The following is a 26052-nucleotide window of genomic DNA, read 5'->3' as shown; positions in this document are numbered from 1 at the left end:
GTGATAGTGCGGAAGATAATTGGCTCGCATTGATTGCGACATGTATGCGAAACAAGACTGAGCGAGATCTGGTCTGATAGTGAGAGCTAGACAAATGTTAACGTAAGTCAAGGTATTTTGCGCTGGTGAGGCGCACCTGATCAAGAAGAATGCGATATATGTCTGTCGGTAAATCGGGTAGCTTCATCTTTCGTTTGTTGATTACTGACGAGTCGGAACGGAGAAAGGCGAGTACGATACGCGATACTTGGTAGCGATGTGCAGAGAAGATGCGCAGATAATCTAAAGTATATATGAACGAGCTTAAGTGCATGCCTTCCGTCTATATTATGACAATGCCGCGAGGCTGTGATCGCATCGCATATTGTGGCGCCGTGGCTGGGGTGGCAGGCAGACACGGAGGGGCAAGCTGCGCCACGCTGTATGCCTGAGTCCCGGACATGTATCAGACGACCACATGCGCCTTGTCGCAGCAACGCAACAGAGAAATCGAGATAGCTAGTTGGTTCACGTAATAACAGGATTATTATGCATGATGCGAGCGGGACAGAATTCGCTGGTTACCTTTTGTACGGCGAGTGATTGTGCTATTGCAATAGTGTTTCCTGCTCTTCCTTTGAAATACCGAAGAGATACAGTACATCCAGCATGCTCTTTGAGTTGAGACGAGCAGGAGCTTGCATCTGCACCTTTGGCTTCGCGTGGAAGGCAACGCCCAGACCGGCTACGCCCATCATAGGAAGATCGTTCGCGCCGTCGCCGACGCATATTACCTGGTCCAGGAGTATATTCTCCTTCTCGGCAATTCCTAGGACGTGTTGGCGTTTCTTCTGGGCGTGCACAATCTCACCGGTCAATTCGCCTGTGAGTGTGGCTCCGTCGTCGGAAACGACCAGGTGGTTAGCAAAGGCGTAGTCAAGACCAAGTTGCTGTCCCATCCATCCTGTTAGGGGAGTGAAACCCCCGCTAAGTACTGCTGTCTTGAAGCCCAATCGCTTCAGAGCGGTGATAAGATCCTTGACGCCCTCGTTCAATGTTATTCTTGGCTTCAGTGTCTCAAATACACTGCTTGGCACGCCCTTGAGCAGCTTGCATCGTGCGCGCAGACTAGCCTCGAAGTCGAGCTCACCGTTCATGGCAGCAGCGGTGATGGCGGATACCTCCTTTTCCACGCCAATCAGCGAAGCGATCTCGTCAATGACCTCTTGCTGTATGAGGGTGCTGTCCATGTCGAAGACGGCAAGCCTCTTGTAGCGCCGATGTATGGTGTCTGCCTGGAAGACGCACTCAACGTTCCACTCGCGCTCGAAGCGCGACACGGCTTCATGCCTGCGCAACGTCTCAAGCGCGACGGGCGAGGCGCTTGGCAAGGGGAACGTGACTTCGACTACCCTACAGAGCTTGCTTGCCTCCAGCCTCTTGCTCGTTATGGTGTTCTGCTCCAAGCCGGTTATAATGCTGGTGAGGGTGACGAAGAACTCGGTGAGGCAGCTTTGGCTGACGTAGCTTCCGTAGAGATTGTCGCGGGCGTTGGGCCCAGGTGTGGGCGGTTCGAGGGGGTAGTCTGCGAGGTTCTCGGTGGGCACGGCGCCGTCCTTCAGCGACTCGAGGGAAGCGGAGGGAATTGGGTCACCGGGACTTCGGGGGGACAGATCGGCATGCTGGAAGAAGTTGGGCGTGTCGGCCTTGTAGAAGAGCGTCGCGACGATGTGCGTGGCCGACACGTCGAGAGCGGGAGGCTTGGCCGCCATGGTGGGATGGATCGGGAATAGCTTAGTCGTGATACTTTCGGACCTTTAGTACCCAGGTGGTCCAGAGGAGCGGAGGTGGATGAGGAGCTGCTGCTGTATGACTTGTTTGCAAGGCGGGGATGCATGCGACTGGAAATTTCGGCAGGGGTTCAGGCACAACTGCGCTAGCCTGACAACCCCACCAGCTCGTATGTGGACACTCAAGTCACCATGTCTGACGGCTGATCGACCTCGCATTCGCGTGTGCACTTCTCGGTCGTATTTCTCCCCTTAGTTGCAGACTATGGATAATGCGACAAGCTCAACACTGGGGCAGCCTATCATGACCGCGGGCTCCCACTCGACTAGGTGGATGGGCGACCTTACGCTCGCGAGCCGAGGCTGCTCTCCTTAGTGCGCCAGGTGAGAGCTCCTGCACCTCCACGGGCGTACATGCGGGTACCTCACGATATAAGAGCCATTCCCAGCCTCACACTCATAGTACCCCATAGTACTTGTTCTATCATCCTCACACTGCGAGAACCACTGCAATGGACGACTACAAACCACAGAAACCGAATGTCCTCCAGTCTCCGCCCATCGACATCACCGTACCCTACGATGCGGCTTGGGTGAAGGGCAAGGTCGTACTCATCACGGGAGGAGCCAGTGGCTTTGGCGCGGGCTTCGTGCGGAAATGGGTATTCGATGGTGCTACAGTCATCGTGGGGGACATCAGTGTTCAGAAGGGAGACGCGCTTTGCCGTGACATCAACAAAGACAGCAAGAACGGCGGCAAGGCCCACTTCGTACACTGCGACGTGACGGACTGGCAGTCGCAGGTCGACCTCTTCAAGAAGGCAGTCGAGCTGAGCCCGCACGGGGGTATCGACACGGTCGTCGCAAATGCAGGCATAGCAGGTCGCGACGTCCTCCAAGAACCTGCAAACCTCGATGCGGCTGCACCACCCCCACCCGTCTTCAAGATCATGGACGTGAACCTCACTGGTGTGCTATACACCACCCACCTGGCCTGCTTCTGGCTGCCCAAGAACCCCGGCTCCAGAGACTGCAGCTTGAACTCGAAGCCCTCCACCACCTCCCCACGCGATCGCCATATCCTTCTGCTTGGCTCCATCGCCTCTCTCGGCCCAATTGCCATACAACCCCAATATTGTGCCGCAAAGCACGCGGTGCTTGGTCTTTTCAGGAGTTTGAGGGTGACAAGCGGCCTTCAAGGCATCCGCGTGAACCTGCTTTGTCCATACTTCATCGATACACCCATCGTGCCCGCCAGTGCGCGCTTCATACTCGCGGGAGGCGGCGTAGGCAAGGTCGAAGATGTCGTTGACGCAGGTACGCGCTTTGTCGCTGATTCTCGCATCCTTGGTCGCGCGCTGGTTATAGGGCCCAAGATGCATGTTCGTCAAAAGGACAACGGCGAGTGGGACCTAGTTACCCCCGGCACACCTGGCAGTATCGAAACGGCCATCTTCGAGCCTTATGCCGATGATTGGGAGGACCAAGATCAGTGGAACCGCACCTTCATCAAGATCTTGAACATGGTTCAGGCTGGACGGGGCTGGGCTGGGTGGGCGCAGGATGTTGTCAAAGCATCCTTGTACAGTCTGGGGTTCGGGCGATGATGCGCATCATCGTGAAGCTTGCGGCTCTTCCCCCGGGCACGGTGCGAACTGCGATGGAGCTAGAAGCTCGGGGTCTTCCAATAAAGCTTCCACATGAATAATCCACTTTTTTTCTTGCCATGACCACATTCTTCTTCGGAAAATGCACCTTGATGCGCTGGCCTACTGCGGCGGTTCTCACAAGCATCATCTGACCCTACAACAACGCGGTCACCATCATGCACTAGAAGCGGCAACGACCTAGCTAAATCTGCTCGAACTCTTCCAAAAGCATCTGCGGATCGACAGCCGGCTGCTGCTAGAGGCCGACCATAGCGCATTCGGAGAGTATGCAGAGCAGCCCGGATAGGTCGGGACGCTACACGCTTAGGGCTGCATCATAGGGTCACGATCGCTGTGCTGTATTGGCTTCATGCATCGCACTTGAAAACATGCCGAAACATCCATACCATCTCAGCAGTGGCGCCACGTCTACACATGCTACGTGCTTTGTTAGCATCTCGGGTCCAGTGGTGTACGAGCGGCACGCACATTGGCGGGGGAGATTGCCATGTTTCAAGACATGGGAATGTGATCCCTGTCGCGCGACCTCGGCAAAAACGAGTCGCCCAAGAACGCCCAGGCACAATTTCAAGACCATCGAATTAACCCAACCAAGTTAACTCCCGCATTGGCGCCTTCCGTTAGATCCACACTGCAAATGTCTGGACGTGATGTCATGCCGCCTGTTCCTGCTGGTGCTGCTGTCCACCGAGTGGCCTGGATCGGCCGCTACGACCATCCCACGCCATCCGCACGTGTGTATATTCACCTTTTTGCGCGCCCGTTGTCCGGATCCAGGCGACTATACGAAAAGCTTTGTTGGCGCATGCAGGTGAAGCCGGGTGTCGCGCGTCCCTTCAGGCTTAGACTTCGCTCTTTCTGCGCTGTCACCATCATCGCGCCGTCACTACCGGCAACGCGGAACTGTCACTGACCCAGATCTTCCGACCCACCAAGACGCCAAAGCTCTTCGCACAACTCACTATGGCGAACCCTACGCCTAGTCCCAAGCGCGAGGGTCTCGTCTCGCCCATCGGAATGGTCATCGAAGAGCCGACCTTTCCGAATATCCCTGGCCAAGAGCCCACCACGCCCACGCCCGTCCAGAACACTTCGCCCGCAGACATGGCTCAACCAGCAGGCGTATCGTCGCCAGACCAGCCCATCGATGCTCCGCGAGACACCTCTGAGTCTACCCCGAATGATCAGGACTACTTCGCGTCGACGACGCGTCCTACACAGCAGAGATGGGCAACGGAACGGCCGAAGCCCTCTGTGCGACACTCTCTGCTAGGAAGGATGCAGAAGTCCCGCGAGGCAAGACCAGCCGCACCCGAGAGAGCAGCAACGATCACTTTCGACCCCGAATCCGAATCCTCAGACTCCTCCGACGATGAGAGAGAACTCCCTCGCAAGAGCCTCGGCCATGCAGACGACCTCACCAAACAAGCCACGCGCCAGCCTCACGGACGCCGATCGGGGCCCTTTTCTCGTCTCAAGATCGCCAATGAGCATTTCAATACAAAGGGCAGGGTATCCAAGGCGGACGGACGTCTGAAGCTTAGTATACTCGAGGAGAACCTTGGCAGTGGATACATCGCAAAGGCTCTGGGCACAGCTTTCAAGAAGAATGGCAATGACGAGGAGCAAGGCCCTACGAGTTACGACGATGCCGGAGCTACCAAGATTAGCCCTGAGGATGACGAGATGGAACATGATCCTGCACGAAGAATCAAGCTCAACATTGTTATCATCATCATTGGTTCGCGCGGAGATATTCAGCCCTTCATCCGGATAGGCAAGATTCTGAAAGAAGACTACGGACATCGCGTTCGCATGGCCACACACCCGGCTTTCAAGGACTTTGTGGAAAAGGACTCCGGCTTGGAGTTTTTCTCTGTTGGCGGGAACCCGGCAGAGCTGATGGCGTTCATGGTCAAGAATCCTGGGCTAATACCGAACATCGACACTATCAAGGAGGGTGAGATAGGCAGGCGGAGGAGCCAGATGTACGAAATGTTCCAGGGCATGTGGCGTGCTTGCATCAACGCAACCGACGACGAGACGGATAAGACGAACGTGAAAATGAGTAAGTTCCTTGGATGCATTCGTGTTACACATGACTAATATCAAGTAGTGGGTGATAAGGCACCTTTCGTTGCAGATGCTATCATTTCCAATCCGCCAAGTTTTGCACCCACTCATATTGCTGAGAAGCTCGGCATTCCGCTACACATGATGTTCACGTAAGTACTTGAAATGTAGACTTGCGAGTCAGTACTAACACTCGACAGCTTCCCTTACACGCCTACGAGCCAGTTTCCTCATCCACTTGCCAACATCAAGGCCAGTAACGTCGAAGCCACCTACAGCAATTTCATGTCGTATCCGCTCGTCGAGATGATGATGTGGCAGGGTCTCGGCGACCTTATAAATCGATTCCGTACCCAGGTCTTGCATCTTGAGGAAGTTAGCAGAATATGGGCGCCAGGCCAACTCTATCGGCTCAAGGTACCTTATACCTACATGTGGTCACCCGGTCTCATCCCAAAGCCAAAGGATTGGGGCCCAGAGATCGATATTTCCGGTTTCGTCTTTCTGGATCTTGCTTCCTCATTTACGCCACCGGATGAGTTGAAGAAATTCCTGGACGATGGGCCTCCCCCAATCTACATCGGGTTTGGCTCCATTGTTGTAGATGACCCAGACCAATTCACTAGTCTGATCTTCGAAGCGGTCAAGTCCGTTGGCTGCCGTGCCCTTGTTTCGAAGGGTTGGGGTGGCTTTGGCTCCAACGCAGATTGCCCGGAAAATGTCTTCATGCTTGAGAACACACCGCACGATTGGTTGTTTCCCAAGTGCAGTGCGGTTATCCATCACGGAGGCGCTGGTACAACCGCTATTGGCCTCAAGTGCGCCATACCGACAATGATTGTACCCTTCTTTGGCGATCAGCCATTCTGGGGTGCGATGGTTAGTAAGGCAAAGGCTGGAGCGCACGATTGTATACCCTACAAGAAACTCAACGCAGAAAGACTAGCGGAGGGCATCAAGCAATGTCTGACTGAAGAAGCCAAAGAGAACGTGAAGAAGATCGCAGACAGCATTGCGAAGGAAGGCGATGGAGCGCTCAACGCCGTGCGCTCCTTCCACAGGTCATTACCCCTTACCGGCGCAGGCAGCATGCGTTGCGATTTCCTCGACAACCGTGCGGCAGTATGGAAGATCAAGAATACCGAGGTCAAGCTGTCCGCACTCGCTGCCGAGATCCTGGTAGAGAAGAAGAAGCTCAAGTGGAGCGAGTTGCGACTCATACGACACTACGAGTGGAACGACTTTGGTGGCCCAGGCGAGCCAATTACTGGTGTCTGGGGCAGCCTGATGTCGTCATTCTCTGATGCGGCTGCCGGTGTAGGAGGCATGCCTGTCGAGATGGGGAAGAGCATTAGGAAACGGGAGCAAATTAAGGAAAAGAAGCGCAAGCACCATGAACGCCACGAGCACAAGAAGGCTACGCTAGCCAAAGCAAACGCCGACGGCGCAAATGGAGCTGAAAAGATGAAGCACAACAAGAGTGAACAAGACGGATCCAGGCCACAAGCAAATCGCAACGAATCTTCCATTTCGAAGATCACGGAACCGGACGAAGAGCTGGCTGAGGAGCTCGGCCGCGAAGCTGCTTTTGGGTTCAGAAAGACTGGTCACGCTATCGCTCGATTCCCCATGGACTTGACACTCGCCATTACTCAAGGTTTTCACAACGCTCCACGTCTCTATGGAGATGAAACTGTACGCAGACCGCCCCGAGTCACTGGTTTCCACTCAGGCACCCGCGCTGGTCGCGATGAGTTTCTTTACGGCGTAAAGGATGGCGTTTCGGGGCTTGTCACCCAGCCCTACAATGGCGCCAAACAGAACGGTGTTATAGGTGCAGTCCGAGGCGTAGGCTTCGGTATTGGCGGCTTCGTGCTCAAAGACATCGCAGCTCTTCTTGGCCCTTTGGCGTATACGATGAAGGGGCTTGATGCGGAATACATGAAGCGGTACCAGCCTACGAACTACCTCCGTCGTGCACGCATTGCTGAGGGGCAGAAGGAGCTGACGATGTTGGAGTCAAAAGCTCACATCACGGCTATCAAGGAAGCTCAAAATGGAGCTAAGCGACCTTCCGAGAAGAAGGAATTCGTAGAAGAGAACGTGGTCATTCGATGGAAGGCTCTACAAAGAACGATCGCCGACGAGAAGAAACAACACAGGAACGGAATTGTGGGCTCTCTCACCGGTCGAGGGGATCATAAAGAAGGCCAACGAGTTGGACGCAAGTCTACTGAGGTCGCCAAGAAGGATTCCAGGCGATCGCAGTCCAAAGGAAGGCCAAACACCCATGCACCCAACGACAAGCCCGGCAGAGTCCTTCCAGAAGACCAATCCAAAGTAATGGACCCTGGAAAAGCTCGAAGAAGCGTTGACGGTAACGCAAGAGGTGGAGGAATGCACCGGATGAGCACCGCTCCAACCACCACTTTGGAGCATGGCGAACACCTTGAAAGAGAAGAGCTGCAGCTTCCTCCAAGATATCGGGCGACTGATGATGCTACGTTGAAGGAACATGACACAAATTCGCTTGGTGCAGCACATCTAGGTGATGACGCAAAGAACAAGTCTGATCCTGAGCTTGCTAGCCCTATCACCGAGGCTAACAACTTGGGACCTGTAGATACGAAGGGTGGATTGGATGTTGCGGATCGTCCTTCCGCAGATGGCTCCGATGAGACAAGGGTCGATAGCGATCTCACCGACTGGGCAGCTGTAAGGCAGAAGACTGACGCTTTGCCACTGGGTAATGAGCCGCCTAGGGTGGTTGGTGCATAGAAACATCACTGCTTTGCATCATGTTGCATGCAGCGTGGCGTTATGGGTCATTGTCGTCTTTCAGTACTGGTCAATCACCCACATTATTTCTTTCCATTCAATCAGATAGTTTTACATTAAAGGTTCTAATAACTGAGATACCCATACTTGTACACTAGAAGCCTGATCCCATCACACTCCCACTGCTTTCTCCTCCACCCTTTCAAAAGCCGCATACTCGGGTAGCTTGAAGCCATCATCCCTACTCTCCGTATCTCCAAGCCACGGACCAACCCACTCCCACCTCAGAACCATCGACACCAGCCTCACGAAGCCGTGCAAGACCGTCCTTTTCCAAGCCGAACCTGGATGCATGAACCCCGGTACAAAAGGCGACATGACCTGACTCTGTACCACGAAAGGTCGAAACCTGTGCTCGTAGCTGGTAAGCGCTCTGGTAAGACCGTCGAAAGTCATAGAAGAAGCAGGGTCGTCAACACAGCTCAGCTCGCCCGCCAAAACATACGCGCCCAGCACCGCAAGCGACGTCCCCATGCCCGTACACGGACTAGGACAAAACGCCGCATCACCCAGACAAATCACACGATTGCGACTCCACCGCTTCATCTTGACCTGATTGATAGCGTGGTAGTAGAAGTCTGGCGCCCCGGGCATGGCATCAAGAAGTCTCTTGCTAACCCACCCTGCATCTGCAAATTCCTCGCGAACAAGTTCATCCTGAGCCTTCCTTCCAGCTCTACTCGCCTTCTCCCAAGCGAGGGTCTGGACGGGGGTTGACGGCATGAAGGTAAACATCGCGCGGGTTGTACCGTGGGGGTCTGGACGCGTGGCAACGGTACGTGATCCTTTTGCGACGAAAATATCCCACCAGGGTGCGTCGGAAGGGAGGCGTGGTATGGTGAAGTATGCGGCGTACATGCCTTTGTGTTCGATGGATACGTCTTGGGCTGGGAAAACCAGACTGCGTGTTTTGGACCATTGGCCGTCTGCTGCGATGAGTAGGTCGTAGGTGTGTGTTGTGCCGTCGCTAAGTAGGACTTTGACGCATGAAGAGTCGTTTTGGAGGATTTGCTTGATTGTGGTGTTGAATAGGTATGTTACGTTGGATTGGGAACTTGTTGCTTGGTGTAGTAGTTTGGCGAGGTCGCCGCGCAGGATCTCGTATTCTGATGTTGGGCTTGCTGAACCGCCTTCTTTGATGGGGAAGGGGGCGAAGGGGGTTCCTTGCGAGTCGATGAACCGCGTGCCGAGTTCTTTGGTGTTGAATTGCTGGACTTGTGGCATTAGGCCTATCTTTTTGATGCAGGTCACCGCGCTGCCTTGGATGTCGACATTCTGGCCGTGGGGTTGGAGGGAGGCGGATTTCTCTAGGATGGTGATGGTGTGCTTGGGATTGAAGGAGAGCCAGTATGCTAGAGCTGGGCCAGCGATGCCTGAGCCGACGATCAAGATGTTCATGATAGAGAATGGGGTTGTTTAGTTAAGCTCAAATTTGGGGGCTGTCCGAACAAGTTCGATGTTTGATATCTTGTCATGGTTGCGAGATTGATCATCATTATATATAGGATAAGACCAAAGCAATCGTTACAGTTGAAGGCGCGGGATCGGGCGCATTGAAGCACGTGCTGAGGTTTCGGGGTTGGGTGCTTCGGGTCTCGAGCATTCGGGCAACGGCTCGGGGGTAATGGACTGCGCACTATTCCCGATGAGGTGTCAAGCATCTACCATCATCCCGCATCGCCACTTCCTAAACTCTTGTCATCTTCTTTCGCATCTTATTCTTACCTCAATGGCATGTAACGAGACAATAGCGACACCTGCCGTTCCATTTATTCAGCGCAGCTGATTTCCACAATGGCAACCACAACGCCTTCTATGAGCGCTCACAAAAGACCCACTTTCTCCTGCATCCGATGCGCTGAACGGAAGGTCAAGTGCGACAGGCAGAGGCCGTGTGCTGGTTGCGTCAAGGGCAACGTCGAATGCATCTTCAACCCCGTTCAACCGCCGAAACAGAGGAACAAGCGCGTCAAAGTCAAGGTACTAACTGATCGGTTGAAACAGTATGAGGCTCTCCTTCAGGAAAAGGGCATCGACCCCGGGAACCTTCCTAATCAGACTGATAGTAGGCCGAAGTCGCAGCCCTTGATGCATGGCGTGCCCGATCAACAAGAGCAGCATGTCATTCAATTGCAGACGCCTTCGTCTCTTGAGTCTGGCTCGTCTCCGTATGGCCTTCAGACTTCGACTGTTCGTGGTCAGGCACCCTTCCGGTTTGTGGAGAACAGTCTTTGGAATAGGGTAGTCGAAGAGGTGAGTGGGGGACCTATGCCATGGCTATTACAGGAATCTTATCATCGCGCCGACGCTAACCAGTGTTTAGTCTCTCGACCCTGACAACGATTTAGAAGACTCAAGCGATATCAGCGAGGAGGAGTCCACGACGGGTAACTCCGGTTTCGCTGTTATCAGATCCTCCCATCGCAGCGGCAAGCCTCGTCATCCACCGCTCGAGCGCCTTATTCAGCTTTGGGAGATCTTTGTCAGTAACGTGGATCCGTTGACTAAGGTGGTGCATGTACCTAGTCTACGGCCTATGATTGAAAAAGCTGCCAAAAGTCTTGGGCTCATACCGCGACCGCTCGAAGCTCTCATGTTTGCTATATATGGCTCCGCTATCATGTCATTGAGCCAAGAGGAGTGTGAGCAACGTTTTGCCAAGTCGCGCGACCAACTACTTTCTCAGTACATCTCGGGGACTGAAGCGGCATTGTCTAGAGCAAGAGTGATGGAGACTTCCAATCTTGTTGTTCTACAGGCATTGGTGATACATCTTATCACAATACGTGAGATCTATGCGCCACGCACGACCTGGACGCTTACCGGCGTAGCTGTTCGCATCGCTCAGAGCATGGGTCTGGAGCGCGATGGTAAATATCTAGGAATATCTCCATTTGAGACCGAGATACGCCGACGTATCTGGTTCCAATTGAAAGCTCATGATTCTCGAGCTGCGGAGTTGTGTGGTCTCGCGAAATACCGAGATCCTGATATTGGCCCTGAGCGAGCTGATTGGCCTACCAACGTCAACGACGATCAGCTGCATCCTGGCATGTCTGAGCTACCCTCAGACTCCAATGGACTTACGGATGTCATCTTCATTGTCACGAGATGTGAGATGGGAAAGTTCGCCGCGCCACGCATTGCAGCCCTGCGGCAAGAAGGCATGGACCCCAGCCAGATGAACCTTGACCATTCGGCAAAGAGCAAAAACGCCCGTGAAAGCTTGATTCAGGAGCTCGAGGATACTATCGAAACGAAACATCTTCGCTACTGTGACCCGTCTCAGCCCTTGCATCTTGTTGCAATGGTGGTGGCCCGGTATGGTCTCAATGTAGCCCGCTTTCTGATACATCATCCACGGAACTGGGGCACATTCGAGAAAACACCCCTCGAAGAGCGCAAGAAGATCTGGGAAGTCTGTCTCAAGCTTCTTGAACAACAGATCATGTTGCAGACCAACCCCGTCATCAAGCGCTTTGCGTGGAGCGCGTCCTACTTTCGGCAGTGGCACGCCTTAATTCATCTGCTAGATACTCTTCGCGCTCATCCCAACCTGATCGACACTGATCGAGCTTGGCGACTCATCGGGGAAACGTACGACAATAATCCGGAGATGCTCGAGGACATGAGAAGGCCTATTCATGCAGCTGTTGGCAACCTATGCTTGAAGGCCTATGACGATCATGAGGCGCTGATGCGCTCGAAAGATGGCCGTTCTCATTCGCCACCTGGGTTCATAGCACGTCTACGACACCAACGCGATAGCGCCAGGTTGCGACGCCAGAAACGCACTGCAAACGGCGGTCATGCCGCTGCATCTACTGATCAAACCCGGGCTGACATATACCGCATCGATGGCGAAGCATTAGCTGATAACTCGAATGCGTTGATGGAATCAACTCAGGCTTCTTTTCAGGCATCGTTCGGACCGACGCAAGACACTGTGTTTGACAGCACTCATTCTTTCACCTTCTCCAACCATGCGGACGGCACATTTTTCGACAGCATGGATTTGGACGGTGCGCATGATTTTTTGGCTACCGACTACATCATGGACGATTCATCACTAGAGTTCATAGACTGGGGCAAGTTGGATAGTTGGCTTGCTCATGCTTCCTGACGGAGTTATACAATTTATCTAGCACTGCGTTCTAGCGGGAAGGGAAGAGTGCCGCTCGGCTTCCTAGGATGTTGGAGCACATACGCATATACAAAGAGAATAGCTTTCGCTCAATGAGCCCCCATCAGCCAGCCTGATTACAACACACAATTAATGGCAGCTGCAGCTATCCCCGCGCCCACAACTGCTATTATCTTCGCGCTCTCCACTCTGCCACTCGCACTGTTTGGTAAACCAGTCTTGGCTGTCGCTGGAGCTTGGGTCGGGGTAGCAATCGACGCGATAGAAGTCGTTTGCACAGAGCCGCCTCTTGATTGCGCAGTCGTCGGAGTTTCATCAATCTCACGCGCCTCGGCGTAGCATCCCGCGAATGCAATAGTGTTGTTCAGCCAGACTTCGCCGTACAGGGCCTCGCGCATTTCACTGATCCAAGTATTGGGGCAGCTTTGAACGACTTCGACGGCTCGCGAGCTATGCGCAGCCCACCAGGAAGATGCTACACTAGCATAGGAATAGTAGGCCGGAAGAACTTCTGGAGGCGCAGCCGTCGTGAAAGCGCACCAACTTTTCGATTCGGGAAACGGACACGTGGGTACAACCGTGGCCGAAGGCGTGATAGTGAGTGTGCAGTCCTCGATTAGCTTATCTCCGTAGTCAAGGAGCTCATCAAGGAGGACTCCAGTGGGCTTCGGTATATCGAAATATTGCGCGATGCTTTCGGTCGCGCAGTACCAAGGATCTCGGGTAGTCGTTGGCTCTGCGATGGGCATGAGCGTCAGTTGGACTGCGGGTGCTGTAACAGCCGCTTTGAGTGGAGGGGTGCCCGTGACGAGAGCCATTTCAAGTAAAGTATTGCTGAGGGTTAGTATGCTAAAGCGAGATTATCCGTGAAGTTATGTGACCGCGCAGCACTTTGAGACATACACCTTCGCTATAGTATCAATGGCTAAATACTATAATGATCGATAGGGGTTTCACGCCATGACCAAGGGCAGCTGTGCCACACATACCTCGACCCGGCTAAATGAAAGAATGATATTCTTCCAGGGTTAGTTGTTCGTCACTGCTTGCCGTCGCTTTTAGTTTACCTTAGTAGCCTAAAATGTATCGTTCTTAATGTTTGCTATCTACTAAAAACGCTAGACGCTCCCGCTCAGAGGTGCATGGCAGACACTACTGTCCTTGATAGTAGTTGCGAAACTTCTAATAGATCCAGTCGGGATAGCGCTGCTCTAAAGCTGCTTGCACCGCAGCGAGACATTCAGTCTTTCGATAGCGCACCATATCCGGCCAATCATGCTCACGATAGATCTCTTGTACCATAGCCACAAGACCCTCGCCTTTATGCCCCAGCGCCGCATCGCTAGCGATGACTGACTTCGGACCGATGGGAACGAAAGTGAGCTGTTGGAATTGATCTTTGAGCATGCCGAAGAAATCAGCAATAGCCCAGCATCCTGATTCGGCCCGCCATTCTGCCTCGTTTTCCCGCGCGTAATCGTATGGATCATCTTCGATCATGTCGCGCGAAGAACTGCTCATGACTTCATTGGGGCATTCGATCCAGTAGATGACGCCCAAATCGGTATCGAGCAGGAAGTTCGGGTTGTCTCTTCCGCCAGTCGTTAAACCGACTACGTGGGCCGGTACTTCGTCAGAGATGCTGGCGCCTTCTGAACAGACCTTCAGCGTTTCGCCGGTGCAGACACCTTGAGCTAGCTCTTCCGAGTCCCCGTGCCAGTCGGAAAACACACATTTTGGGGCTCCTTGGGGGTTCTCGAAGCTGCTTCCGGGACCAAGGATATACGGAAGATGCTTGAGGAGGGCTATTACTTCGTCCGTCTTGTTGACATCTCGCATGGAGTCGGAAGTGACAGAGGGCCAGCCTCCTTTGGGTGGCTCAAGAACGACGCTTTCTTCCATATACATGCGAGTAAGAAAGTGGTAGTAATCGCTGACCGCGGCGATGCTCGCCTCGCGCGAGTAGCTGATATCTTCGAGCATCGGCATGATGATGACGCCAGGAAGACACTGTTCAGAATAGCGTCGAATAGATTTGTGATTTAAGGCATCGCTCGTTTACCTGACTTGCCGTACACGATCTTCACTCTGCACCACCAACATGTTGGTACTAAACACCCGACAGTCCTATATTAAAGCGTTCCTACGATCTGCAGCTGTGCCGCATCACTGCTTGAGTCCAGCGAGTATGAGAGATCTGTGTAGCGGTTGTTCCCAAGATATGGCCGTGTCTCGACAAGTGCAGAGGTCAAGAGATTTCTGTATCGACTTGACAGCAGTCTGTTGTAAAACAATTCTCAAATTTTCATCAGAATTGCGATGGCAAGATATCTCTTGATTTCGCTCCATCAGGGCAGCGCACGGGGTACCCCAATGATAGGTGGTTTAGCGAACCCCTTACTGAAGAAGATGCCTCACCGATTGACAACACAAACACCTATTATCCCGACCAGTACGACTGCCTGCTAGCATGTACAGGCTGTGCAAACACGCACAGCCGGATTATGTACTTTTCCGTGGACCGTTTCGAGCTGTGCGAGAAGGCTATGCTGCTTGAGTACCCTGTCTTAGCGGCAGTTGTCGACCCTCAATCGACGCCGCTGATCCGCAGCTGCACATTGGTTGGAGGAGGCAATGAATCCATGAGCGCAGACGTCCTTCCGGAGAATCCAAGGAAGGCAGGAAACCTTTTCCGAGCGAGCTGTCAGAGACGACTTGGAGATGAGAGCTCCGGATCTATGCTCATTTTGTACTAGCGCTTATCGTCTCGGGACCGAACCTAATCCGTCGGCTCGCTTGGCAACGTGTCTACTTCCAGAATCGCGGGTCGTGATCACCTAGGTAGTTTCCTAACAATGTTGAAGGGGGACGACGCTCTTGTACATCGTTTGCGCTTGATTGTATCTAGATGTGCAAAAGTCCGACCGATCCGTGAGAGATGGCATGAGACCCGAATGCGAAGTAGTGCCTTCACACTACGCAGAATGGCGGAACCATCTCAGGTCAGTAGAAAAGTGGCCTGGATTCAGTCAATCTTGCTTTCGCGCTTTTGGTTTCAAGTCGCGACTGTTGCAATTCCACTCGAATGTAGGCGGTTAAGGTCGGAAGCGCGCAAGGCTACCTAGATTGTGCTCACCTCAGCTCTGTGACCTCACTAACACAACGCATAGATTTCCCAGACAGCTCGTACGAAACGGAGGTCTCGGCTTCTGTGTTCAACTCGGCCCTCGCGGTTTGGATGACTGCGATGCGTTGAGTTTCGGACCTATTCAGTATAAAACCACCTGGGCATCGACTCAGCCACTTGGAATGAAAACTGACATATCTATACATCTCGGATCTAAAAACCTCTTCATCCATTTTCGGTCACAAGTATGCGTTATCAACTTTGTTTCTTGGTCTGCGCGAGTATTTCTGCTCATGGAGCAGTCCTCCCACCCCGGGGACAGGACATATCGTCCTTCTCGATTGGCACCAGTACCAGTAACAGTAAGCGTGCATCTGCACTTGCAGAGAAGCGAGCTGGCTGGGAATATGGTCCCTCAATTGCCGGCAACACGGCATTTTATCCAGCTGGCAGTATCGGTGGACCTGTTGCAAAAGCGCAAGGAGACAGCTTGGAAGCTTTCCAGGACAAACTGAGCGTCAAGAATGATGTGGATGCTAAAGCTGCCCAAGCAGCCATTGTGGCAGTAAGTACATCTGAAAGACAGATTCCGGAGATATATGCTTAGCATACCTTAGGCTGGCGGCTTGCATACTTTGGATGACTATGCGAAGCTGTACAACGGCCTGTGGAAAGAAAGCGCGCCCAAAGGTCCATATCCAGGACTCTTGACTAATTACACAGAAGACCTGATCTTCTCAATGACTCAGCTCTCGGACAATCCGTACAAGATCGTGCGGGTGTCAAAGGACGCAAAACTTCCTTTTTCCGTCTCCGACGCCGACGCGATATCGGGGCAGACACTGGAAGCGCTCCAATCCTCTGGCCGTCTCTTTCTTGCCGATTATCTGGACCAGAAGTATCAGACACAGTCCGCTGGCAAATACGGCGCTGCCTGCCAAGCGTACTTTTACATCGACCCCAAGTCGCAGAACTTCCTGCCGCTCGCCATCAAATCGAATGTAGAAGGCTCTGACCTCGTCTATACCCCTCACGACGAAACTAATGATTGGTTGCTGGCCAAGATGATGTTCAATCTTAACAGCTTCTGGTACGCGCAATGGTATCATCTCGGAGCCACGCACGTGGTGAGTGAGATTGTGTACCTGAGCGCTATCCGGACGTTGAGTGAGGAACATCCTGTCATGGCCATACTGCATCGATGTAAGTTTAACCACTGTTCTATGATTGTGGCTCCGTACTTATATCGGTAATGTAGTGATGAAGGATGCTTGGGCGTTCCGAGTCATCGGCCGCGACAGCCTGATAAACCCCGGTGGCCCCATCGATCAACTCTTCCCATGGTCCGGCAGTCAAGCCGGTAACTACACCGACTTACTGTATCATTCCGGAGAATCCAGCTCTTTCCAGGCGAACTATTTCGAGACCAATCTGAAAAAGCGAGGTCTGATTGACTCTAGCTTCGGTCCCGAAATCAAAGCGTTTCCTTTCTACCGGGATGCATCAATTATCCATGCTGCCATTCGCCAGTTCATGACCGCCTTCGTGGAATTGTATTACAAGGATGCAAGCGCAATTGTGAACGACAATGAGCTCCAGGCATGGATCCATGAGGCAATACCAGCTCAAATAGTGGACTTTCCATCCACTATAGAGGACAAGCAAACTCTCATCGACATCCTGACCCATATGGCCCACTTGGTATCAGTAGTACACGGTACGCTTAACACAAACGCTCTCGCCGCCTCAACTGGTGTTCTTCCTTTCCACCCACTCGCTTTCTACTCGCCGTTGCCAACTGCGAAAGGTGTCACCGATATCATGCCTTTCATGCCACAAGTCGAAGCTGCTATTGGCCAAATTAGCTTGGTCGTGGATTTCAACCGGCCTGCTTTTGTCAACAGCGAGGAAACGATATCGCACATGTTCGACAACACAACCATGCTGGCCAGGATGGGTAGAGAAGTAGAGGAAGCGGAGCAGGATTTTCGACTCGCGATGAAGAATTTTAGTGCGGTCATCAGAGACAGGAGGTTTGGGGAGGACGGCCTGTGCGGAGACATGCCTTATTGTTGGACTACTCTAGATCCAGATACCGCTAGCTATTGGCTGACTATCTAGAGAAATAGCGTCGCAGTGCAGAGCTTACCTAGGTAGATAGAGCAGGTGTTTGGCAGCTCTCTCTCACGCACACACACACGTTCTCTCGTGTATATCTGTATCCACTACGTAGTAATTAATGCTCAGATGATTGACTTCCTACGTGGTCGTATGTTGAATCCACCTGCCCATCCACTCCTCATTGACCCGCTTCGCCTCATCCACCAAACCCAGCTCAAGCAACAGCTGCACAGAACCCCTAACAGCGGAATGCAGCGACGAACTGACCCAAGCATGCGTCGGGGCCGTATGTTCCCCAATGAAGATAGTGTTGTGCTCCGTCTGATGGTATGCCGGAATATACAACTTATGCTGCATCACATCCGGACGGCACCAAGCCGTCCCCGTATGCTCGTCCTGCAGCCAACACAGCTTCTCGTAGTCACCCGTATACAGCTCTCTCGCTTGCTCTCCATGCACACTGACAACAGCATCCAACACAGTCTGCACATATTCTTCGTCTGAGAAGCTCGTGAACTCGTCACTCCAGTGGCCACCTCGATAATGCAGGATCAAGCCTGGGCGAGACTCGTTGAGGCCGTAGACGGGATAGTAAAGAGCGCCGACGGCTGCACTAGGAGGCGTAGAGTATCCGCCGAAGATGGGACGATCGCCCTTCTCCCAGAAGCGTTCTTTGAAGAGTAGCGCGACTTTGCAGGCGGATTTGAAACGGAGGCCAGCTTCGCTGATTGCGCGACCGAGTACGGAGGAGAATTTGGGAAGCGACATGAAGCGTGTCATGGTGAATGGTACTGCCATGATTGTGTAGTCGTATTCTTTCGACTCGTACGTTCTGTTGCTGACACTAGGATACCACGACAGTTTCGTGCGTGTGTGACTTTCGGCATCTTCGACAGCCTCCAGTTTTCTGATCTTACGGTTGAGGGTGAGACGGTCGCTGACATGTGGAAGGAATGCATCAGACAGTCTGTTGAAGCCGCCGTCTACACACTTCCACTCAGTCAGGCCCAATGCATCCGGTCCGCCATCTTGCGCAAGGTTCGAGTTGTGCACTAACTCGTCCCAGAAGACGTCGTAGTCGCTCGCTGTCCAGATGGCGTCTGTGACGTTTTCGCTTGCACCGAAGACGTGGCGCATCATGGCCTGCTCGCTCCAGTCGTCGAGACCTTGATCCATGGCTTTCTTGTGTTCGCGCCACACATCGCGTTGCACGGCCTTGAGTCTGTCCTTTGACTTCAAAATCTCGTTCATGCGCTGCTTGGTTTCGGTGTACTCCTGCGTGTCCAGTGGTGCTGGTCGCCCAAGAGACGAGTTTGCTTGGATCTCCGCTCGCGTCGGAAGCTGTCCATTTAGGAGTCTGCCAGTTCCCAGGCCGAGGATCTCGTTGGGGTGATGCTGGACCCATGGAATGAAGTCGACTTTGTAATGCGGATCGTTTGCGTTCATCTCATTGAGCATCTCGGCCAACTGGAATACCATTTGATGGTCGCTGTATTCGATGGTCTCTCCGTCCTTGTATGTAATTGAGTGAGGAAGGCGCATAGGTCCCATCTCCGCCCATTCTTGCGTTCCACCAACGTACTTGGTTCGGAACCGTCCTCCGACCCGGTCACTTGCCTCGATGATCTCCCAGTTGTGCACACCTACGCTGTCAAGCATCAGTGCCGTAGCGAGACCAGAGATTCCGGCGCCGACTATCGCGATGGTCGCATTCTTCTTGGATGAGGCCGCAGAGGTGGTAGTGTTGATCGCCGCGACACCGTCGAACCATGCTCCAAGAGCGTCGAAGTCTTGTAGCAATGGTCTGGTGCGGCTGACGTCCCTAGTCTCTGAAGATGTTCTGGGATTCGAAATGGGGTTGCTGAGCACCAGCCCTGTAGAGGCTAACGTAATGGTTAGTAACCTTGACATCCTCGCTGCTGGATACACCATGTTTGTTAACACTTTCGACTTGGAAAGCTTAAAACTGAAGGATGGACAAGCCGTGTTTGTGACACCTTGATCGTTTAAGCTTAATATAAGACACCAATTACCCGCGAACCATGATGGCCAACCACCATGCGCCTCCACTTGGCGGATGGACACACCGCGCATCTTGACGGAAAGCAGCAATCCAAATCAGTACTCAAAACATTAGAGTGCCATCACGGTAGGCAGAGGACTGTGTCGCATTCCAGCTCTGACACAAACATTACAATGGAGCGAAGCTGGGCGGTCATACTCAGCGACCCGAACGCGCGCCCCGAAAAGCTTTCAACATATTGTATACAGCAGCATCTTTCGTCTTCCACTCTTTATCACGCGCTGCACCTCTGGAGTCGCCAAACGTGTATATCATCTCCTCGTTCTGTTTAGTCGCCTCGTGGTTCTTGTTTATGTTTCTCGGCGGTACTTCGTACCGAGTTGGGGTGAGGACGTGGACTTGCAGAGTGGCGCTTTCGACATCGTGGATGAATTGTGCTGCTAGCTGTCAGATCTTGTAATGCATCTCGGATGAGGCGAACGGGTGCATGCGAGAAGATGGGCGGTCTTACTCCATGGGATACCCAGCTCTTCGGCCTCAGTCCGGGCTTTGCTCCGTGCGATACAGCGCTCTTGCAGCTCCCATTGTTCTAGAGAATGTACGGGTGCATCACCCGCCTTCTTTTTCGTGAGGTCGTCGAGGGATGGCGAATGCAGACGCTGCGTCACGGCTCTAGAGATGAGTTGTCGGTATTGTACTCCTTCCTGACCACTGTTTATCTTGTCTTTGCGAGCTCTCGTATGTACGTCGGTGTTGAAGTTCGAGGGTTTGGCTGAGCTCAGTTCTAGGAGCGTGATCGCCATGACGCAGCGTCCGAGATAGACGATCGTAAAGTAAGGACATGGGGTCGTACAGAGAGAGGGTGAGTATATAGCTGCTGGTGTCAAAACATTGGCGTTTGTGGTATGATGAACTAGACGCGCCGTATGCTCATTATTCAATGATGCGATTGCACCATCGTATGCCTGAGTATCGGGGTAGCTAGTACTTTCTCGGTTTCTTCACCATCCTCCTCTTCACGTATAGGCAGCACATGCTTCTTATTTACATCGTTGTCTTGTTTAGAGACCATCCCGTCCAGTATTTACAGCGTCCTCGGAACTCTACAAGCTCAGCCCATCGGCCAGCACTGCACCGTACCAGATCATAGCCCCCAAGCCCACCATGTTGACCAGACTGCTGACACCGTGCAGGATGCCGAACTGCTTGTTCAGGGCCTGCATCTCCTTACTATGTGGCCCAGCATCATAGCTCTTCTTCCCATCCCTCGTCTCCTGATGCTTCCTCAGACCCATGACCTCCGTTGTCTTGGGTCCAACGTAGACCCAGTTGACCAGCGCGGTGAGGAACATTGTGGTGTGCAGCCAGGAACTCAGATTGTCGGTTGATGTCGGCGGGATGGGCGAGGAAGGGAGGAACGGCAGCAAGGACGATGCTCCGCCGCGTGGGTACGTGAGCAGCATGACGACGGGAGTCAGGGTTTGTAGTGTGAAGTAGACGGGGAAGGTGTGCTTCTGGAGCGTGGAGAATTGAGGGCGAGGGAGGACGCGGAAGGCTACGATGCCTGAGACGAAGGACTGGAAGAGCGTTGAGCCCAGGAGGGTGCCATAGCTGTGCTTGTGTTAGAGGATCTGGAACGTCAAGGGCTGGGAGGGTAGCTCTATACCTGAGTAGATGGTATGTCGCCGGGTTCTTGAATGAGGAGAACGACATGTTGGCGATTGTATCTTGTCACTCAATCGTACTGTCGTGAGAATGAGAGTAGGAGCGAGGAGGAAAGTCGGCGTTTCAGAGCGCCACGAGCAGCAGCCTCGGCAAATGATGATCTCACGACATGTCGGAACCATGCGGTGACCCTGCATGCTACCCGCGCGCTATCCCATCTACAGCCTCGCGCGTCTGCCCCGCTAAAGATTTCGCGAGCCCCTCCATTGCGCATTATGGCGTCGTGCGACAATCCTTCAGCCCGCCTAAGAAAGGATCCCAGCCCGCGCCCGACCAGACCGCCGTACACCGACCCTCACGATGCTACTTCCTTCGCTGATCAACCTCCGCCGCCCAGCCAACACGCCACTCGAGCCTGAAGACATCTTTGGGTCCTCCCTCGGCGGCATCTTCACCGACGATACACAGAACCAGCATGGCGATGACCCGAGCACGGTCATTCTGTACCGCAACGCCAAGTTCGGCGAGTTGGAGATCAGGGTCGCGGATGTGAACGGCGAAGAAGAAAGAAGAAAGTTTGCGCACTACCTATGGAATGCCGGCGTCATGATGGCAGAACTGGTCAGCGGGCGAGTGGAGGGTGGCGATCTAGGCGCCAGTGGGAAGGGTCTACACGAAGATGAGGAGGGCTGGAGAGACGGCAAATGGTGGACAGACAAGGAGGAAGAGAAAAAATGGAGCGTGGAAGGCGAGACGGTGTTGGAGTTGGGTGCAGGTGGGTCGGGCTGAGCAAAGAGAGGCGCAGAAGAGAGTACTGATGGAACATTTGCTCGCAGGCGTAGGATTGGGCGGGATTCTGAGTACATTGGCGGGCGCGAAAGAAGTACGTCCATGCTCAGACTCGGATTTTGCATAGGCTCCAACTGACAATGCGCTAGGTCGCCATCACCGACTATCCTGCCGCTCCTATCCTCGATACCCTCAAAACGAACGTCGCGAAGAACGTCCCAGCGCATCTCAAGCCCAATGTGACCGTCGAAGGTCATCAATGGGGCTCCATAAGCACACCCTTCGAGACCTCGCACGCGAACCGCTACACGCGCATTCTCGCTGCAGATTGTCTCTGGATGCCATGGGAGCACGAGAGCCTCGCCAAATCGATGCTGCACTTTCTATCCGACGACCCATCCGCACGTATATATTGTATCGCAGGCTTCCATACAGGACGCGCCAAAGTCGCACCCTTCTTCGAGGAAGTGATACCGGAGCAAGGGCTCGAGATCGAGGAGATATACGAGATGGACGTAAACGGGCAGCGGCGGTCATGGGCGAAAGAGCGCGACGGTGGTACGGAGAATATGGGAGAGCGGAAGAAGTGGCTCGTTCTCGCGCGGATACGGCGGGCTGTTCGGCAGTAGTAATGGTAGTAATTCTTCTTCTCAGCAGACGAAGCGCTGAATCACACCCTCTTGAAGCACAGCGTAACCACACTGCTACCCGTCTTGCCTCCAAAAGTGAAGCTGGGGTACTTCACTTTGCCCTCGAACTCCAACTCTCCGCCTCCAAACCAGCCCTTGAGCTCTTCTTCTGTCCAATTGCAGCTCGTGATGAGGAATCTGCCGCCCTTTTTCATGAGGGGCTCAACCTTTTCCCTGTATCCTTCGCAGATCCTACGGCCTTGCGCGTCTTCTTCTTGCGACAAGCAGATGGCGTCGAATGTGCCCTTGTCCAGTACGACGTCGAAGCCAGCGCCTAGCCACGCGCCCGGTGCTTGCGACAGAATATCCCACTCATGGAACACGATGTCCCTATAAGAGTCATCCTTCGCGTCGCGAATCGACGTGGCAAGCGTGACGCTCTGCGCAGAGTAGTCGACGCCGACCATCTCGCCGTTCCACTCGTCCTCGCGCAGCGCAAACAGCAAATGCCCATTGCCTGTTCCCAGATCCAGGAACCGCGCCGCGTTGTGGTCGTCCCCGTCGTCCTCTTTGTGTATGTGGCCCTCGTCGCTGAGGTCTTCAAGGAAGGATAGCATGCGCTCTTCGGCGCCCGCGTCGCTGAACCATATCGTGCCTTCGTCGTCGGCGTTTGCGGCAAAGTTTTGGCGTTCGGTGTTGTAGGCGGCGTCCCAGTAGGATTTGGTGCCCAGTTCGCTGGGGTCGAGGTGCGTGGGTGCGGTCATTGGATGAAGGTACGAGGAAGAAGGAGCGACTGCAGTGGGTGTAGGAGACGTGGGTGATGCGACGTTGTGGCAGAAAGTTGGTGTTTTGGAGGGGCAGATCTTTGGTTCCTGGCTAGGCGCTCGCGCGCCGTGCAAGCGAGACGGGCGTGGCGCGCTGCCCTATGTAGGAATGACAAAGCATGTCAATCATCATATGCACATAGCGATTGTCATAAGAAGAGTCGCATGGATCAGATTGTATTTACTGGGTTTCTTTTCGAAGTATGTGGTCGTCATTGCATTTGCTCCAAGCTACATCGAACCACATTCGCTACCTAGGTATCCGCCGTCCACCATCAGACATTGTCTAGGTCTGCGAGTACCCCTACGAGGGTCGCTCGCTGCTACGAATCACCTCACCCTTATAGACTGTCCGATGGACAAGGTCATAACCTTGAGGGTCTACCTGATACCGAGCGTTGGTTCGCTTCCAATAGTCTGTTTGAATCCCTTTGAGCCAAACCTCGTCTTTCCACTCTTTTGCCCATTCGTCTACTATCCAATGTCGTCTCTCAAAAAAGAAATCGTCCCCATGCCATATGTCCCCTACTTCTCCAGTGAAGGTTATGTTGATCGTACCGTTGATCACGGCGCGGATAGTGTTGGAAAACCCGTCCGGTAGATGCCAAGGCAAGCCACTAGGGCCTAGAAAGCAACGGCCGAACAATCTGGAGGTTGGATGCGTATTGTTTACTCGGCATTGATGTAGCATGGCTTCTTGCATGGCTGCCGCGTACTTGAGAATGTCCCAAGCCTCGAGAGATTCGCGTGAGTGGCCATCGATGACGAGCCGAAAGGAGCTCTCAGGCATCCCACGGGTATGAAGTAGGTGAACCTCCATCAGCCACGGAATAACAGCGTCTAAAACGTCGGATCCACCAATCCAGTCATGCCCGTTGATGTCGCTGTATGAATGACCTAAAGGTAGGAGATTGGCTAGAAGATCGATGCGTCTCTCGATCCGAAGCTGTGGATGCGCTTGGCATATAGAAATGAGACCTCGTACATGGCATACAGAACGCGGCATCGACTTGAAGTCTTCGTGGAGGACGAGCTTGCGCAAATTATGCAACCTTTTTGGGGGGATTTGATGCACTGCGCCTGGTGTTAGAAAGCCCGTTTCGTGTGGATAGTCCTATGTTATAGTACCCAGCGCTATGATGGAGGACCTGGGAAGTCAATGAGATGGGGTATCACTTACGAAAGTCGATCGCTACTGCTGCAGCAGAGAAGTATTATTTACTGTTACGTAGTCGGCGAGGGTCATCCACATGGCACCAGTTGTAGATCAGCTCATCGTCTTCTTCAGGCCGGCAAACGAGTCTCTCCATTCTGGCAAGTTCGCTATCCGTCGGAATAGACCAAGGCTTTGGCCTCCAACAGAGTACATCGTACAGCGCCCCTTTCACAAATATGTTATACTGGCCCATACCTCGAAGGTTGTTCACGCGGCGGATCCTGTTTCCGAAAATTCCGCACGAGAGCTTCTATGAAGTCTTGAGATGTGTGATTGTCCAAGCTCATGTCCATGTATTGGGAGAGTGTGTTAGTATTTTGCGCGATTGCCTGTTGCAGATGTCGTTCGAAACAGTCTTCGATGACTGGATAACGAGCTTTTATTTCAGCAAGATCTGACGCCTCAAGTAGGTTCGCGACACAGATCAAAATGTGTTGCCTCTGGACCTGAACCATATCGAATACTAAAAAGCACATCAGTCTAAGCTCACAACCACTCAACGACATTCGACACTTACGCTGGCAAAATCGAGCGACTCTAGATCGGAGTTGCTGGAACGCTGTGCCATCATCCAAGGAGCAAAGCGTAGTGAACTCGACATTCTGGAAAGCGACGTGCTGCATCTCGTCTGCAGCGATCTTGCAGGTTGTTATAAGACCGAGGCCCTCCGCCTGTGCTGAAGCATCGGAGTAACGTAGCTTTTCCGTGTCCTTATCGTACACATACTGTGGTCGACCCTGGGCATAGTACTCGTAAATGGTATCCCGTATTTCTCGTGGAAGTCGAAAGAACGGCGACTGTGTTTGTCCAAGGATGTACTTTGTCTTTGGTGTCGTCATGAAGGGAAACATGTTCCAGTGCGCGAAGTTGTTGGAGCCTCTCTTGTTGAAAGCCATCTTGGGTGTATTGGGTGCCATGCAGATGTCGATTGCGACTGCCCGGCATCTTATAGTGCGATGGCGCAGTGTCAGTCATACCTCCTCTGGCCTTTTGCCGATGACTCCCAAGAAGGATGCACCATGGTACCAAACTATGGTATACGGTATGATTGCGATAGCGTAGATGTTGTTCGCAATGACCAGCCCGGACCAGAACCAGACCGCAGTCTGAGTCAAAGGCGCACTCTATTCTTTCTCAACCAAACTAAGGCTTGCTGGTCGTAAG

General features: G+C 53.2%; 13 protein-coding genes across 13 annotated transcripts; 5 read left to right on the top strand and 8 right to left on the bottom strand.

Moving 5' to 3' along the window:
* Nucleotides 1–587: 587 nt before the first annotated feature.
* J4E86_002009 (uncharacterized protein) lies at nt 588–1751 on the bottom strand (the record flags this gene model as incomplete). Its single annotated transcript, XM_051442572.1, has 1 exon — nt 588–1751. The coding sequence occupies one exon, from the start codon at nt 1749–1751 to the stop codon at nt 588–590; it is 1164 nt and encodes a 387-aa protein (XP_051306160.1).
* Nucleotides 1752–2281: 530 nt separating this feature from the next.
* J4E86_002008 (uncharacterized protein) lies at nt 2282–3376 on the top strand (the record flags this gene model as incomplete). The annotated part of the gene is made up of 1 exon (XM_051442571.1): nt 2282–3376. The coding sequence occupies one exon, from the start codon at nt 2282–2284 to the stop codon at nt 3374–3376; it is 1095 nt and encodes a 364-aa protein (XP_051306159.1).
* A 1026-nt stretch (nt 3377–4402) lies between these two features.
* J4E86_002007 (uncharacterized protein) lies at nt 4403–8290 on the top strand (the record flags this gene model as incomplete). Its single annotated transcript, XM_051442570.1, has 3 exons — nt 4403–5507; nt 5556–5664; nt 5713–8290. The coding sequence occupies 3 exons, from the start codon at nt 4403–4405 to the stop codon at nt 8288–8290; spliced, it is 3792 nt and encodes a 1263-aa protein (XP_051306158.1).
* A 171-nt stretch (nt 8291–8461) lies between these two features.
* J4E86_002006 (uncharacterized protein) lies at nt 8462–9748 on the bottom strand (the record flags this gene model as incomplete). The annotated part of the gene is made up of 1 exon (XM_051442569.1): nt 8462–9748. One exon carries the CDS (start codon nt 9746–9748, stop codon nt 8462–8464), a length of 1287 nt encoding a protein of 428 aa, XP_051306157.1.
* A 396-nt stretch (nt 9749–10144) lies between these two features.
* Nucleotides 10145–12473, top strand: J4E86_002005 (uncharacterized protein; the record flags this gene model as incomplete). The annotated part of the gene is made up of 2 exons (XM_051442568.1): nt 10145–10603; nt 10674–12473. 2 exons carry the CDS (start codon nt 10145–10147, stop codon nt 12471–12473), a joined length of 2259 nt encoding a protein of 752 aa, XP_051306156.1.
* Nucleotides 12474–13676: 1203 nt separating this feature from the next.
* On the bottom strand, nt 13677–14483 carry J4E86_002004 (uncharacterized protein; the record flags this gene model as incomplete). The annotated part of the gene is made up of 1 exon (XM_051442567.1): nt 13677–14483. The coding sequence occupies one exon, from the start codon at nt 14481–14483 to the stop codon at nt 13677–13679; it is 807 nt and encodes a 268-aa protein (XP_051306155.1).
* Nucleotides 14484–15868: 1385 nt separating this feature from the next.
* On the top strand, nt 15869–17742 carry J4E86_002003 (uncharacterized protein; the record flags this gene model as incomplete). Its single annotated transcript, XM_051442566.1, has 3 exons — nt 15869–16186; nt 16239–16824; nt 16880–17742. The coding sequence occupies 3 exons, from the start codon at nt 15869–15871 to the stop codon at nt 17740–17742; spliced, it is 1767 nt and encodes a 588-aa protein (XP_051306154.1).
* Nucleotides 17743–17880: 138 nt separating this feature from the next.
* On the bottom strand, nt 17881–19836 carry J4E86_002002 (uncharacterized protein; the record flags this gene model as incomplete). Its single annotated transcript, XM_051442565.1, has 2 exons — nt 17881–19616; nt 19776–19836. 2 exons carry the CDS (start codon nt 19834–19836, stop codon nt 17881–17883), a joined length of 1797 nt encoding a protein of 598 aa, XP_051306153.1.
* A 127-nt stretch (nt 19837–19963) lies between these two features.
* J4E86_002001 (uncharacterized protein) lies at nt 19964–20568 on the bottom strand (the record flags this gene model as incomplete). Its single annotated transcript, XM_051442564.1, has 2 exons — nt 19964–20202; nt 20277–20568. The coding sequence occupies 2 exons, from the start codon at nt 20566–20568 to the stop codon at nt 19964–19966; spliced, it is 531 nt and encodes a 176-aa protein (XP_051306152.1).
* A 300-nt stretch (nt 20569–20868) lies between these two features.
* On the bottom strand, nt 20869–21478 carry J4E86_002000 (uncharacterized protein; the record flags this gene model as incomplete). Its single annotated transcript, XM_051442563.1, has 2 exons — nt 20869–21376; nt 21432–21478. 2 exons carry the CDS (start codon nt 21476–21478, stop codon nt 20869–20871), a joined length of 555 nt encoding a protein of 184 aa, XP_051306151.1.
* Nucleotides 21479–21790: 312 nt separating this feature from the next.
* On the top strand, nt 21791–22848 carry J4E86_001999 (uncharacterized protein; the record flags this gene model as incomplete). The annotated part of the gene is made up of 3 exons (XM_051442562.1): nt 21791–22205; nt 22267–22313; nt 22369–22848. 3 exons carry the CDS (start codon nt 21791–21793, stop codon nt 22846–22848), a joined length of 942 nt encoding a protein of 313 aa, XP_051306150.1.
* Nucleotides 22849–22889: 41 nt separating this feature from the next.
* J4E86_001998 (uncharacterized protein) lies at nt 22890–23612 on the bottom strand (the record flags this gene model as incomplete). Its single annotated transcript, XM_051442561.1, has 1 exon — nt 22890–23612. One exon carries the CDS (start codon nt 23610–23612, stop codon nt 22890–22892), a length of 723 nt encoding a protein of 240 aa, XP_051306149.1.
* A 1585-nt stretch (nt 23613–25197) lies between these two features.
* On the bottom strand, nt 25198–25784 carry J4E86_001997 (uncharacterized protein; the record flags this gene model as incomplete). The annotated part of the gene is made up of 2 exons (XM_051442560.1): nt 25198–25217; nt 25406–25784. The coding sequence occupies 2 exons, from the start codon at nt 25782–25784 to the stop codon at nt 25198–25200; spliced, it is 399 nt and encodes a 132-aa protein (XP_051306148.1).
* Between the last annotated feature and the right edge of the window lie 268 nt (nt 25785–26052).

Source organism: Alternaria arbusti (genome assembly GCF_024043155.1).
Source record: "Alternaria arbusti strain BMP 1465 chromosome Unknown scaffold_2, whole genome shotgun sequence".
Lineage (NCBI taxonomy): Eukaryota > Fungi > Ascomycota > Dothideomycetes > Pleosporales > Pleosporaceae > Alternaria > Alternaria arbusti.
The sequence above is the reverse complement of the archived record's forward strand: the minus strand, read 5'-3'. Positions and strand labels throughout refer to the sequence as shown.